The following is a 15,303-nucleotide window of genomic DNA, read 5'->3' as shown; positions in this document are numbered from 1 at the left end:
CACACACACACACACACACACACACACACACCCCCACCCTCGTCTTCATTACTCATACTTCTCTAAATTTTTGCATTGTTCCTCCATACACATCCATTTCCACGTCACTGAAGAAGTGGTGAAGGCAGGGTGGGGTGGGAGAAGGTAAAGAGAGAAGTGTAGTTTGACCTCAGAGCGTCAGAGTGGAAAAAAATTTGGGGAAATTGATCTTTAAATGAGTGAGGGAAGTGAAAATTTGGGAGGAATAAAATGACCTCCCTTCTTTTCACCCCTCCTATAGCACTTCGTGGTCCTGGGGGCAAGTCCATCATTAATGGGAACTGGGCTGTTGACCCCCCTGGGACCTATACTGCTGGGGGCACTGTCTTCCAGTATACTCGGCCCCCCCGGGAGGAAGGGACAGGGGAGAGTCTGACAGCTGAAGGGCCCACGACACAGCCTGTGGATGTCTATGTAAGTAGGTGGTAAAGGAGGCCAACAATCTCGAGAGAAGCGATGAGATGAAGGGTGTTTTTGTATCTGGGGAAGAAGTGAAGCAGAATCCCTCTAATCCCTGCTCTCCCCTAGAAACAGTCACCTTCTCTTTTACTCCCCCAGATGATCTTTCAAGAGGAAAATCCTGGTGTCTCCTACCAATACCTCATCTCTTCACCTTCTCTGAACCTTGGAGACCCTACCCTAGAACCTCCTATTCCCCAACACCTGTCTGGTGATGGTGTGAAGCCCTGGGGAGAAGAAAGTAATAGATGGGGGAGGAGGCAGACAGGAGAGATTTTACGGCAGCCAGGAGAACGACCAGATCATAATGTGCCTACTCAGTTCCTCCCCGAGGGTCTAAAATTGGAGCCCCCAGCCCCTCCCCGATCAGCTCGGACCCCAGGCACTCTGCAGCGTCAGGTACGGATTCCTCCTCTGCCTGCCCCACCCCACCCCAGGCCTCCCCTGGCATCCTCAGCGGGATACTGGAAACGAATGGGATATTCAGAGTGCTCAGCGTCCTGTGGAAAAGGTGAGACCTCTGTCCCACAATCTAAACCTCAGCTCCTGATTCCTCAGCCTTAGCACCCTCTCCCTTGCTTTACCAACCCTGAAACCCACTATAGGTCTTCAACCCAGCCCCTTCTGATGCTCTTTCTTTTTTATTTTTTTTTAGATTTTTTTTAAACTTTATTAATTTATTTTGATTTATCAACAATCACTTCCATAAGCTTTTGAGTTTTCAATTTTCCTCCCCCTCCCTTCCCACCTCCCTCCCCAAGACAGCATGCAATCTGATATAGGCTATACATATTCATTGCTATTAAACATATTTTCACATTAGTGATGTTGCAAGTAAGAATTAAAACCAATAGGAGGAACCACCAGAAAGAGGAAACAAAACACAACAGAAGAAAAAAAATAACAAATAGTATGCTTCAACCTGATGCTCTTTTCTTAAACTCACTGAGCCAGACATTGTTACGTCCCGGAAACCCAATCCATAGGATTCTAGCAAAACTATTCTGACCTTAATGTGTCAGGCTAGAAGCCTCTCTAGTCCCCTTTCCTCGTTCCTTCTTCAGGTGTCTGGCGCCCAGTTTTCCGCTGTGTGTCCCGTGATTCTGGAGAGGAAATGGATGAAGAAAGCTGTGTCCTAGGTGCCCGGCCACCCACCCCACCAGAGCCATGTCACGGCCCTCCGTGTCCCCCTTAGTGAGTACGGATGGCCCAGACGGTCTCTGGGGTACCTACTACAACGTCTTCTGACCTCACCTGGACTCTTCGTGGGTCAGGGGTTCCCCAGGCAGGAAGAGAAGAGACAGGATTCTTGGTGCTACATAGAGGGGGAAGAGGAAACATGAGCTGAGTCCTTTCCTGAGTCCCCTTCAACAAAGAGCAAAATGATACCAAGACTCCACATTCCTACCATGTCTCGGAGTCAGAACTCCCTCATCCCTGAGCATCCTCTGCTCCGCTGGTGTCTAACCCCCCCTCCCCCTCCCCCATGTCTTTGCCATTCCTGTCCTACCCGTCTTCCCATGTCCATGTCCGTAGCTGGGAGGCAGGCGAATGGACCTCTTGTAGCCGCTCTTGTGGCCCAGGCACCCAGCACCGCCAACTCCGATGTCGGCAAGAGTTTGGTGGGGGCGGCTCCTCGGTGCCCCTGGAGCGCTGCAGCCATCTCCCTCGGCCCAATGTCACCCAGACCTGCCAGCTGAGGCTCTGTGGCCACTGGGAAGTGCGCTCTGCCTGGAGCCAGGTGAGCGGGAAAACAGGTGAGCAACAGGGATAGATAGAGGAGCGAATGGGGACAGACAGACTGTAGTGGGAAGCCAGGTAAATTGGAGGCTGGTAGGGAAGGCTAGCCTCAGAATCACGGATCTCTTCATTAATGATTTTCTCCATCTTTCCCAGTGCTCCGTTCGATGTGGCCGTGGTCAGCGGAGCCGGCAAGTGAGATGTGTGGGTAACCATGGGGATGAAGTAAGTGAACGGGAATGTGCTTCGGGGCCTCCAAGACCCCCCAGCAGAGAGGCTTGTAACATGGGGCCCTGTACCATCGCCTGGTTCCACAGTGACTGGAGCTCCAAGGTAGAGCCGCGAATCCTGAGGGCCCACCAAAATCCGAGGCTGCCCATACTGCTCTAAATCCAAGACCTTTTCAAACCTTTCCAAACCCAGGTCCCCCAGAAGGACCCTGACTCCAGGATTCCTCAGCAGCTTTTACTATGTGGCCCCATTAGACATTCCTCAATCTGTCCAAAATCAGGCCCTTCCTTACCTAACTTCTTTCTCTCTATTATTCTGCTATCCAGTCCCTTCTCACAGGACCTTGCCTTGTATCCCAACAGTGCTCAGCTGAGTGTGGGACGGGAATCCAGCGGCGCTCTGTGATCTGCCTGGGGAGTGGAGAGTCCCAAGGGGCTGGCGAAGAGGAGGAAGGGCTAGGGGGCAAAGGAAGAAGCTGCCCCACAGGGAGCCGCCCCCCTGATATGCGGGCCTGCAGCTTGGGGCCCTGTGAGCCGACTTGGCAGTGGTACACGGGGCCCTGGGGTGAGGTGAGCAGGGGGGAGTCTGGGAAATCGGGCTGCAAGATGGGAGTGGTGAACAATCTTGGGGTTGAAATAAGGGCATGCTCTCATCTTTTCGGGGTCCCAGTGTTCTGTAGAGTGCGGCTCTGGGACACAGCGCAGAGATGTGATCTGTGTGACCAAGCTGGGAACTGAATTCAATGTTACTTCTCCTGGTAACTGCACCCATCTGCCCAGGCCTCCTGCCCTGCAGCCTTGCAGGGGAGATGGCTGTCAAGACCGATGGTTCTCTACCCCCTGGAGCACCGTGAGTGCCCGGACCTCTTCCCCACCCCCATCAATCCTGCCTCTACCACTGTCTCCATTGGCCTTTATTTTCTTATGAGGAAGCAATAACACCCGCCACCCTACCCCGCATCTACTCTTCTCATTTCTTTGGCTCTCTGGGAAATCCCCAGCCCTTTGAATTCCCAAGATCTTCACGCCTCCTTCAATTTCATCATCTTTCCTCTCACTCCTCTTTGAGGAGGGAAAGGGTAAATCCCCTTCCTCCAGACTCTCCCTTCATAGTGTCCCCAGGGTTCTGTCTCTCTTCCTCCTTAGAGAGATGGGTGGGAAGCTGTGGGTTTTTGGGAGGAGTTGTGGGAGGAGAGGTCTTAATTGTTCTGTCTCTCTCCCATATCCCTTGCTCCAGTGCTCAAGGACTTGTCTGGGGGGTGTCCAAATGAGGGAGGTCCAGTGTCTGAGTGCCAACCAGACTCTCAGCACTCGATGCCCCCTTAACCTTCGGCCTTCTAGGAAAAGACCATGTAACAATCAGCCCTGTACTCAGCACCCAGGTAAGCCAGAAGGGGGGTGGGGGGGCGGACAAAGGGAGGGAGGCGGATGGACCTGAGAGAAGAAAAAGACAGGAGAGGAAGAACAAGAAAGAGGGGAAAGCAATGCATTTAGAGAGGGGAGCCAAAATCAATAAATCACCATTGAGGAATGGACAGCATCACAGTGACCTCATCAGAACCACTACCTATCCCTCTGTTCCCCAGATGACCATTGCCAAGACAACTCCCCACACTGCCCCCTCGTGGTCCAGGCTCGCCTCTGCGTCTACCCCTACTACACAGCCACCTGCTGTCGTTCCTGTGCCCATGTCCAGGACAGGGCACCCCCAGAACCTGCCTGAGAGGGGACTGAAGTGAGCCTTACAGTTATTCTCCCCCCCCCAGCATCAGCTGCCCCATGGACTCTGTCCCCTTCCTGCCCTTGACCTGCCTCATGGGACACTCAGAGAAATACCAGCACCTTCTATATTTATCCTGGGAGGAGTCTGGGAAATGCAGAGTGACAGGTTGTGGGGAGATGGCTGTGACAATGTGTGAGGTGGTGTCCATGTACCTGTGTGATTGTATGTATATATGTCATTATACATGTCTGTGTCCCTGCGTGCTACTGCTGGTGGGACCATGTGACTTCCTGCTAACTAGTGCCCCTGGCCAAAACAGACTGGGATATATGAAGTGCCTTCTCCCATCCCCCACCTCTTCCTACTGGGAGAAACCAAGACAAAAATTCATGCTGGCCCTTTGAATGTTCCCCTGCCAGCCCTGTTCCTTAAATCAAACTTACCTTACCATGCTACATTTTTCCATGCCCTGAATCACACCTTCAGCCCTCCACCTTTACCCCCAGCACCCATTCCCTCTACTCTGTACCCCTTAACTTCCTGGGAACAAATGACGTTTGTTGTTCTCCTTTCCACCACCTTCATCGCCTACCAACCCAGAGAAGGGACCAGTTTAGCCAGGGCTGTAGAGACATGGAAGAGGGAAGTTCGTGCTACATATTAGGATGCAGTAACCCCTGGGCCCCCCTCCCCAGGATGGTTCCCACCCCAGAACTAATTTATTTTTTATTAAAGACGACTGTGATAAATAAGAAACAGGCTTCTCATTGTCCTCGTGGGAACCCAGTCATCCGGGGCTCCCAGCCAGGGTGAAGTCAGGATGGATGGAGGGTGGGGAAGGGAGCAGCTGCCTGGAGAGGGTTGAAGGCTGGGTAGCTAGGAGGGTGGACCAAAATACCTGGCTGACATACCAGGCTTACTTTTGGCAATGGTAGGCTGGGAACAGAAACAGACCTCAGGCTCTGCAGTGTTTAATGTTTGGCCACTAGAGGTCGCCATTTCTCCCAGTTCTAAAATTGGAAGCTGGGGTTCCTGGGTCCTGGGCTCCCATGGAAAACACCAGGCCTGGCCTGTGGGGTTTTTCTGTAGTTTCCTGTAGGGCATTTAAAAAAAAAACACAAAACTACGCTTTCTCTATTCTCTTTCAGTCAGGTTTTCCTCTTCTCGGTATCTGCCCCTTCCTTCCTCCCTCCCTCTCCCCCCACCCCCAGTCCTCTCCCCCTCCCTCCAGGCTTTGTAACTTTCCTGAAACCTACGAAGCCCCATCCAGGCAGCTAAGACCTGAGCTGAAGGCTTAGTACCCTTCATACTTTGCTGAAATGGAATTGGGTGGAGAAAGGGCATGATATGGCTTGAGGGGACTTGGGGGAGGGACGGAGGGAGGGACAGAGGGAGGGGCCAGGCCCAGTTACTGTACTGGATGTCCTGCCAAAGGCACATTCCTCAGAGTTGTCTCACCACCCTCCCCCACCCCCTTCCTGCTCTCAAGGTAAATAGTTTGGGGGATGGGGAGAGAGCAGTTAGAGCTTAGCACGCACCCTGTCTCCCTACTCCTGTGAATCCAGGGATCTGGGACCCCAGTTCTTCTTGGGGCTGGGGAATGCTGCAACAAAACATGCTGTTAAAAAAAAGATGATGAGGCCCAGGGATAATGCTTCCCTTCCCTCCACTGAGCCATGTCTTTTTGGCCCGGCCTGCCCAGGGGTGGAATCTCTCATCCATATAGCCTAGAAACAATTTATTAAGTGCCTGTATGTTCAGCACAGTGCCAGGTATTGGGGGGAGGGGGGAACACAAGGCATAAGACATTGCCATTTGCTTGGCACGGAGGCGTGTCCTTCAACCTGACCCTCAGAAAGTCCCTCCGAGGGAGGACCGAGGCCTTTTCTGTGGGGGAAGTGCCTAAGGATTAGGTGTTTAGAAACTCCTAAGGAAGGTCAGAAGGAGCGAAAATGAAAACAGTTTTAGCCTGAGGTGGGGATGAAATGAAGCAAAAACTGGGTCTCTTCACCCCCGCCTAGGCACAAGAGGAGATACCTAACAGGTGGTGCCGAATACACAACAGACATCAGAGGAGAAATTTCTTAAAGGGAGAAAAAGTAAAGCAGAAAGAGTCCCAGATAAATGGGGGTGGGGGTGGAATTTGAGGGGAGGGGGACAATAATCCTGCGCAAGTACCAGAGTCAGCGACCAGAGGGCGGGGTAGAAGGGGCTTGAGGCCCCTCCCTGCCAATTCCTGGAAGAGCTGGGCTGGGCCGGCCTGGAGATCTGGCTCAGCTGACTTCCCTTGTGTGGGGGCCGCCCCATTCTGCTCTTTCTGAGGTTGTTGCTGGGCAGGTTTGGGAACCAATCATAAGTGGGGAAAGTAAGTGCAGCCCCTCTTAGTACTCCCCTTTGCTCCAGCTCGCCCCCCACCCCAGCTCACCCTGTACTGCTGGACTTTGCCTAGCTGGCCTTCTGGTGTGCTGGGGTGGTAAGAGGTTTGCCGAGCACACGCTCATACACACGTGCACACATCAGTTTTTCAGCCAAGATGCATACAAAGGTCTCTGGTCACTTACGGTCAACGTAGAGGTCGCCGCAGCTACATCAGACCTTGTTGGAAGGGGAAATGCAATTCTGTCTTAAGCAAGTGCCCTACTTCCTTTAGTTTCGGATGGGCCTGGGAGGGAGGGGTCATGGGAAGGGGTAGTCTGCGAAATAATGTGTCCAGACACCACATCCTTGACCTCTGATCCTCCTCTCCCCCAACCCTGAGAAAAAACCTGTGAGAGAGGAAGCCGAGCACCCCCTGGACAGGTGGAGTGGAGGTATCTAGGGTATCCAGGTATCTAGGGAAAGATCTGGAGAAAGCATCGAAACCTTCTTGGAATTCGTATGAAGGAATTTGCCAAGACAAATTCAGATGTATGGGTAGATGTTCAAAGATGATTTGTACATGTATACCGCTTGTTTTGTGCAGCTTTTCCGGTGTGTCTAGTAGGAAGGAGAGGCTGTCAGAGGGTGTGGGGGGTTGTGATTGAAGTATATGTAGATGTACAGGGGTGAGGCTGGAGGAACCCAGCTAGGCAAGGATTCCCGTCCCCCTCCCCCCAGATCTCCCTTCTTCCCCTGGGTAAACACCCAGCTGGGCAGGGGCCTTGGGGCTAAACTTAGCTTCTGGGGGAAACCCCTAGCCCCTGGGTGTCCCAAGAGAGCAGGTGCCCACAGCTGGAGGGGGGAGGAGTGAGCCACTCTCGAGGCCCCATCCAGGCCTGCCCTTCACCTCACTCAGATTTGACCTCTTCCCCAATCACCAGAAATAAAGCTACAACAAAAATGACTTCTAGGTACTAACCCAGCAACCCTTAAGTTTCAGCTCCCCACCAAGGAGGAGTCTTGAAGAGGACATACAGGGCTTGGGAGTTCTGGGCCTGCTTGAATCAGAAAGAAGATCAATATGGGTGGAAGACTGGAGGGTAGAATCAGAACCCAAGATATGAGTGGAGGCTCCATCCCCTCCCTTGCCCCAACCAGATCAACTTTCACTTCTCTTTCCCTCTTCCCACTAGTTCTACTAGTCACAGAGACTTCTCCATTTAGCAGCACTAGGAAGGGTAAACTCAGAGCAAACATGCTAGGGACCCTTTCTCTCTGCACCTCTAGGAGAAACTACCTGGATTAAAGGTGGGGGGGTTGCAGAGGAGCTCCTGCTTATGCCCCACTTGGGTACTGCTCTCTTTGTAAGGGGGGAGGAGCAGGCTGAAGAGTGAAGCGAATACACGACTGGAGTAAAGGGGGTGGGGGGTAGGGTGTGTGTCTGTCCTTGGCAGGTGGTGAGAAGCTTTTTTTTTTTTTTTAAATAAAACACCCTTTCCAGAGAGCATTTTCAGAAACTATAGAGCCCTTGGTAAAGCCCCTGAATCTGAATTTGTCAATGAGAGAAGTAGCTCAGGTTAAATTCGAAAACTACGTTCAGCACTAGTAAGCATCCTGCTTCCAAGCCTAACACCTCTTTAGCCTCAGAGGAGTGAGAAGACCCCAGGAGACAGAAGTCAGGGCAAGAATTTCCAATGAAGTCAGAGTGAGACCTGACACCATCTGCCCGCAGAAAGGATGAATTAGCACTCCAGAGCACTAGCAGGCGGAAGGGGCAGAAGGAAGGCTGTGTCTCTTTCCCCCCAGAAAATCTGCCTATACCGGAGAAAACCTCTCTTGACTAGTCTGGGGAGGCAGCCTCAGAAGATCGGGAAATGATGGGATGTCTGGAGGGTCTTCCCATGTCATAGGATTGGGAAACCCAGAGAGTCTGTACCTGCCAAGGCTCCACGCCAAACTATACAGGCCGGGCTGAGAGGTGGATTTCTGCTTTACATGGAAAGAGAGTTGGGGTAGGGGTCAGTTTCACACACACAGTGATGAGAGGCAATCCATGTCTCTGAGAAGCTCCTTCTAGTCTAAGCTAGTGGATATGATCAGGGAATGTTCCCAGGCCCACCACTTGTCTTATCAAAGAAGCTGTTATTTCCAGAGTTTCTGTGCAGATGGGAAGGTTTCAGTGATAATCTTCCCCTGACTTTAGCAATCCTCCTTCCTTCTTTTCATCTCTGGTTTCTTTCCAATCTGTTGTCTGCCACTCTTCTCACATAATGAACTGCCTTTTTTACTCTGAGATGGTTAGCTCTAGGGGTGGAAAACTGGTCAGAGGCTTAGAGCCAGGGAGCCCAGCCCCTTGCCAGTACCAGCTCTGCCTCTGTGACTCTGGTTGTTCTACAAAGGGGCTCCAGATGGCAGAGAATCTACAGAAAGAACACAGAGCCTTCTTTGGTCAAGATATTTTCCCATCTGGCTGAACTGATCTACCTGGCTATGAATGTCTTATTTGTCCCCACTCTGGTTATAGAAATGCTACCTGGGATCAGTTTTAGGCTGCTATTCAATTCAATACGTTAACATTAATTAAGCACTTACTATATACAAGGTGCTTTAGGCAAAAGTTAAGGATACAAAGATAAAATACAGACCTCAGTATTGAGGAATTTACAAACTAGGTGGGGGTAAGGACAAGATACACAAATAGCTGATAAAGGAATGTTGTGATAATAATGTGCAAAGGGGGAGTTAGGCAAAGTGCTATGAGAAATCTGAGGAGGGGAAGATCATTTTCACAGGAGGATGGTAAAAGGAGAGTAAGGAAGGCTTTACCGAGTAGGTGAAAAAGCAACCTCAGTTGTGCTTTGAAGGAAGGGAAAGGGCTTTGATGAATAGAGATGGTGTTAGCCAAAGGTATGGAGCTTTGAAAGGGCATGGGGACAATGGCCAAGTTTGGCTAGAGTAGTATCGAATAATGCTAGAAAGGCAAACACCTAGCTTTCATAGAGCCACGAATAACAAAATCAAGAGTTTATTATTTATTTAACCGACAGTAGGGAATCGCTGAGTTTTTTCATAAAGCAGTGCTATATGGAGTATGGTGGAGTAAAAAGATTACTTAGAGCAGCAGTGTTCAGAGTGAATCACACAGATGAGGAAATTAAACCCAAAGAAGTTATTACTTGTCCAACGTCACCTAAGTAGTAGGACAGCTGGAATTTGAACCCAGATCTCCAGATCAGTGTGCTTTCCAGCCGACCACACCTTCAGGTGGATCGGAAACGAATAGACCAGGGGGCCAGACCATCGAGGAGGCTGCTACGTTAGTCTACAAGAGAAAAGAGGAGGGCCTGCACTGTAGTGGTTTTGGAAATGGAGAGAGGGATAGATGTGAGAAAGACTGCAAGAATAAAATGTAAATTGTTGGGCTTGGCAAGAAAGGGAAGGAGATGAGGAAAGGGGAAGTGTGAAAGACAGTTTCTGAGGTTATGATCCTGAGTGGATGGCAGGGCCACCAATAAAAATATTGACTTTGGGGGTGAGGACAAGTTTTATAGGGAGTGTAAGTTCAGCCATAGAAAGATTGAGTTTGAATTCATGGAAGTACAGGTGGAGATATCTAGCAGAGAGCTGGAAAGAGGCATTTAGGGTGCTGGGGAAAGAGTTGGTGGTAAAGATGAAAATGGTAGTCATCGATCTGGAGGCAATACTGAACCCATTGGAATGGATGTGCAGGCCGAGGGAAAGAGATGAGAGAGAGAAAAGAAGACCAAGAATAGATACCCCCACATTTGGGGGATGATACCTACTTTAAAGAGTAGGAAGAGGATAAGGAGCCAGAGAAGGAATGGTCAGAGAGGTAGGAGAAGAACCATGAGAGTGCACTGTGACTTCTTTTATGAGACAAACATAATCCTGTTGCCTAAACCAGGAAAGGAAACCAAAGGAAGAACTAAAAACCAGTATCATTAATGTCTATTCAAAAATTTTCTAAATCCTGGCCAAAACAAAAAAAAAGACCCTGTTCAGTTATGTCTTACTCTTCACGACCTATGGACCATAGCACCCCAAAACTATCCATGGGGTTTTCTTGGCAAAGATTCTGGAATGGTTTGTCATTTCCTTCCGCAGTATATCAAGACAAAGAAAGATTAAGTGGCTTGGCCAGGGTCCCACAGCTAGTAAGTATATGAGGCTGGTCTTCAGGTCTCCCTGACTCCAGGCCTAGCACTCTATCCACTGAGACATTTAGCTGCCTCCCTACCCTACATCCCCCCCAAAAAAAAGACCCCTAGTAGTTATCTCAAAAATTATTCATTGTGATCAAGCTAGATTTATGCAGGGAGGCAAGGATGGTTCAACAATCAGAAATTATTAACAGAATTGTATTTAAAAACAAAAATTCCAATACCAATAATTATACCAATAGATGAAAAGTACCTGTGGGAGAAACCAAGGGGGGAGAGTATCAAGAAGTAATCTCACTGTCAAATGCTGAAGAGAGATCAAGGAGGATGAGGATGAAGACAGAAAGCAAGGTCAGTCAGTCATTTATTAAGCATTTATTAAGTTCTGACTCTGTACCAGGCTCTGTGCTAAAGGCTGGGGATAGAAAAAGAGGCAAAAGAAAGGCCCTGTCCTCAGGGAGCTCCCAATCTGATGGGGACATACAAATATGTACAAATAACATCTATGCAAGGATAAAGAGAAAACAACAGGGGAAAAATCCTAAAGTTAAGAGGGGTTGGGAAAGGCGTCATGTAGAAGGTGGGATTTTAATTGGGATTTGAAGAAAGTCAGGGAAGCCAGGAGGCAGAGATGAGGAGGAGGCACAATGCCTGGAGTCAAGAGATGGAGTATCTGATGGGAGGAACAACATGGAGCCCAGTGTGTCAGGGAGTAAGGTATAAGAAGACTAGAAAGGTTGGGCATGGGTAAGTTACGAAGGGCTTTGAATGCCAAACAGAGGATTTTGTAGCTGACGCTGGAACTGAGAAGGAACCTCTGGAGTTTATTGAGGGAGGGGGGCGGGGGGGGGGGGAAGGGGAGTGGTCAGACCTCTGCTTTAGGAGAACTACTTTAGTGGCTGAATGGAGGATGGACTGGAGTGGGGAGAGCAGGCAGATCTACCAGCAGAGTACTGAAACAGTCTAGAATGGTGGCAGTATCAGAGGAGAGAAGGGACATATTAGAGGGAGGCTGCAAAGATGCAATCCACAGGCCTCAGGGGGTAGTGAGAGATAGAGGGGAGCCAAGGATGACTCCAGGAGTCTGGAGGGCTAGGAGAATGGTAATGCCCTCTGAAGTAAGAGAGGAGGAAGGACTACATCCAGCATAAAGAGGAAATCATTAGCAGAGGCAAGGCACTAGAATGAAGAGCAGTTAGGAAAGGCTTCTTATAGAAGATGGGATTTTAGTTGGGACTCCAAAGTAAGCCAGTAGGCTAAAATGAGTGGAGAAAGCATTCCCAGCATGGGGGACAGCCAGAAAGAATGTCCAGAGCTGAGACATGGGAGTGCCCTGTTCCTAGAACAGCCAGGAGGCCAGTGTCACTAGATCAAAGAGTACATGTCAGGGAGTAAGGTGTAAGAAGACTGGAAAGGTAGGAGGGGCTAGGTTACCAAGGGCTTTGAATGCAAACAGAGCATTTTGTATTTGACCTTGGAGGCCATAGGAAGCCATTGAGTTTATTGGGTAGAGGGATGACACTGTTGGACCCGTGCTGGATTGGGGAGAGGCTGGAGGCAGGCTGTTAAAGGAGTCCAGGCATGAGGTGACAAGGGCCCGAATCAGAGAATGAAGAAGAATGAGTCTGAGAAAAGACCACTGGATTTGGCAATTTAGGAGATCACTGGTAACTTTGGAGAGACCAGTTTCAGTGGAATGATGAGGTCAGAAGCAAGATTGTAGAGGGTTAAGAAGAGAGTGAGAGGAAAGGAAGTGGTGTCACCCTATTGTGGACTGACCGAGGGTCTTGTTAAGTTTAGCCCCAAAGCACTTATTGACTGACTTATTGATTGTCCAAGATCTAGTTTATATACTTTCTATACTTCCTGCTATGTTATCGCTTGGTGTTATTGCTATCTCTGCAGAATTTATGCTTAGGAAAGTAACTGACCACCAAGGATGATACTTTAATAATGCCTTATTTATGTAGTATTTCTAATGTTTAAGTCACCTGCTTCATTTGATCTTCACAACTACCTTCTGAGGTAGGAAACTTATACATTATTATATTCATTGACAGATGAGAAAATCTAGGGTATGAGAAAAATCAAGTAGTATGAAACACCGAATTGGGAGATACAAGACTTGTAGCAACATGCCTGCTCTTCTATGTACTGAACTAGGCAAGTCACAATGTTTCTGAGCCTCAATTTCCTAATTGGCAAAATGAGGATAATAATATCTGCACCACCTACCTCATGGAGCAGCTAGGTGGCACAGTGGGTCTGGATCACTGGGTCTGGAGTCAGGAAGACGAGTTCAAATCCAGCCTCAGACACCTATTACCTGTGTCACCCTGGGCAAGTCACTTATCCCTGTTAGCCTCAGTTTCCTCATCTGTCAAATGATCTGGAGAAGGAAATGCAAACCAATCCAGTGTCTTTGCCAAGAAAACCCCAAATGGGGTCATGAAGAGTCAGACACTACTGAACAACACCTACCCCACAGGATTGTTGTAGAGGAAGTATTTTTGAAAGCATAAAGCACTAGATAAATGTGAGCTACTATTATTATTGGTTCTTTACTGTACTTTATTAATAATGGCTAGCATTTACAGAGCCCTTTAAGATCTGCAAAGCTTTTTACAAGCATTATTTTATTTTTATCTTTATAACCTGGTAGGTGCTATTTTTATCTTTGTTTTACAGATGAGGAATCTGAGGCTGAGAGAGCTTTAAGTGACTTGTCTAGCGTCACACAGCTAGTATCTGAGGTCAGATTTGAATTGGGGTCCTCTTGACTCCAGGCCCAGTGCCCAGTCTACTGTACAATTTAGCAATCCACCTCCATGGCCCCTTCCTGAGACAGTCAACAACATTTACCTCCCCTTGATGGTTTAAAGAGAACACCAAGGCTTTTATCCTGCTTCTAAACTGAAATCCACTGCTCCCTGAAGGCCTTTGGAGGGGGTAGGGGAGAGAGGAAGGGCCTCAGCTCTTCCTTTGTGGAAAAGAACTGACAGTTTCTTTTCTACTGTTCCTCCCAGCCCCCTTCCCTAGGAAAGCAGCTCTCTGCAAAACTAAAAGCTCATTTCAGACAAAAGTCATTTCAACACTATTTCCCTCTTCGTCTTCTTCTGTGGGTTTACTTGGCCTCCATCTCATCAGGGATTTCTGAGAAAAAATGAAACGTCACTTCCCACAGCTGTTCCTGCTGAGGCTGAGGCTGTTTGCTTCTCAAGAGCACGGCAAGCCTCCAAAACCTCACCAATCAGCCAAGAAGGCTCTCCTGCTGCCTACTGACTGGGCACCTTTCATCTGCTGCCTGCCCCACCTGAGCCATGAGACAGAACAGAAATCAACAAACAATGCTCAGAAGTAACAAAGCCTCGAACCCAACAGCTGTTCTTTCCCAGCTGCCCAGCTGTTTCTCTACTCTATACCAGGGAGGCTCGGGTTGAGAGAACAGTTATGGATGAGAGATTTGGAGCTGAAAGTCACCTTAGCATTCTCAGTCTCACCCCTCTCATTTTGCAGATAAGGAACCCAGAGCCCCTTGCCAGAGCTGCATGATTATAGCATATCATCCAGACTCACTGGCTACAATATAATGGGGTGGCGCATAAGCAATTTTTTAACATTAGTGGTCACTGAAACACACACTCCTCCTGTCACTTCCCAAGCCCAATTGAGATCTGTCTAACCTCCAGAAGGGCCCCAAATAAAACATGAGCAAAGACTTCATGACAGTTTAGGGGCTGCAAGATTCAGGAACGAGGTATATGTTAAGGAGATATGAGGCCTCTGTCCATAGGGGAACATGCCTTCCCACTCTGAGTGGGCCCAGGAGAGCCAGAACCATGAAACCTGTATCTTCAGAGACAGACACTAGAAAAAGACACTAGAGGCTGGGGAAATCTGAATACATTTGTACACTGAGGGAGAAGAAGAGGAAGGTCGAAGAAGTTACATATGTACTTTGTTCATGCTATGAGTGGACCAAATTATACAACAGAGCACGAGTTCAGTAAGGGTGGGAGCAGAGGGGGCAGAAGGAGCATGGAGGGTGATTATTTCAGAACAAAAACAACAACAACAACAACAAAAAAGGGAATCAGTCAGGAGTCTGGACCTAGATAAAACCCAACATTCTTTTTCCCTTGGCTGGGCTCTTGGCTCCTCTTATCCTGTACACCTTGTCCCAGGCAAGCTTTGACAAACACACATACATAACACATAGGGCCACGTGATGGGGTGGGTGGATAGGAAGGATGTTGGGGGGCGGGGAATACTGAAAGGAATGCAGCCCCAGCTAGCTGGGGGCCCTAGCTGGGCCCCTTGCCACTGCCGAGGATAGGAGCAGACACAGAAGCCAAAACAATGAGCTCATGGGCAAGAATGCAGCCAGTGGGGAGGTTTGGGCAGCCAGAGCAAACTGGTTTCTTGATGCAGGATGGGAATAGCAGGAGTTGAATCTCCCACAGAAACTTAGAAAGGGAAAGAGCAACCCTTCAGCGCCTCTAATGAGCTGTTTGATAACACTGAGAGATGGCTCTTCCCTGGATAGCTTAACCGTGAATGCAGGGAGTGAGCT

General features: G+C 49.1%; 1 protein-coding gene across 2 annotated transcripts in view; it reads left to right on the top strand.

The window, feature by feature from the left end:
• Positions 1 to 4,947, top strand: part of LOC114043230 (ADAMTS-like protein 4) — an 11,708-nt gene extending 6,761 nt beyond the window's left edge. For both annotated transcript variants that reach the window (XM_027862284.1, XM_027862283.1), the window contains 9 exons: positions 281 to 453; positions 598 to 1,009; positions 1,563 to 1,692; positions 2,035 to 2,239; positions 2,395 to 2,571; positions 2,832 to 3,038; positions 3,139 to 3,318; positions 3,706 to 3,850; positions 4,055 to 4,947. In XM_027862284.1, coding sequence (XP_027718085.1) covers positions 281 to 453; positions 598 to 1,009; positions 1,563 to 1,692; positions 2,035 to 2,239; positions 2,395 to 2,571; positions 2,832 to 3,038; positions 3,139 to 3,318; positions 3,706 to 3,850; positions 4,055 to 4,191 — 1,766 coding nt within the window. In that variant the 3' untranslated portion in view covers positions 4,192 to 4,947. The remainder of the gene's footprint in view (positions 1 to 280; positions 454 to 597; positions 1,010 to 1,562; positions 1,693 to 2,034; positions 2,240 to 2,394; positions 2,572 to 2,831; positions 3,039 to 3,138; positions 3,319 to 3,705; positions 3,851 to 4,054) is intronic.
• Positions 4,948 to 15,303: the final 10,356 nt, after the last annotated feature.

Source organism: Vombatus ursinus, unplaced genomic scaffold, assembly GCF_900497805.2.
Source record: "Vombatus ursinus unplaced genomic scaffold, bare-nosed wombat genome assembly UNPS02014768.1, whole genome shotgun sequence".
Classification (NCBI taxonomy): domain Eukaryota; kingdom Metazoa; phylum Chordata; class Mammalia; order Diprotodontia; family Vombatidae; genus Vombatus; species Vombatus ursinus.
Note: the sequence above shows the minus strand (reverse complement) of the source record. Positions and strands in the feature narration are given on the sequence as shown.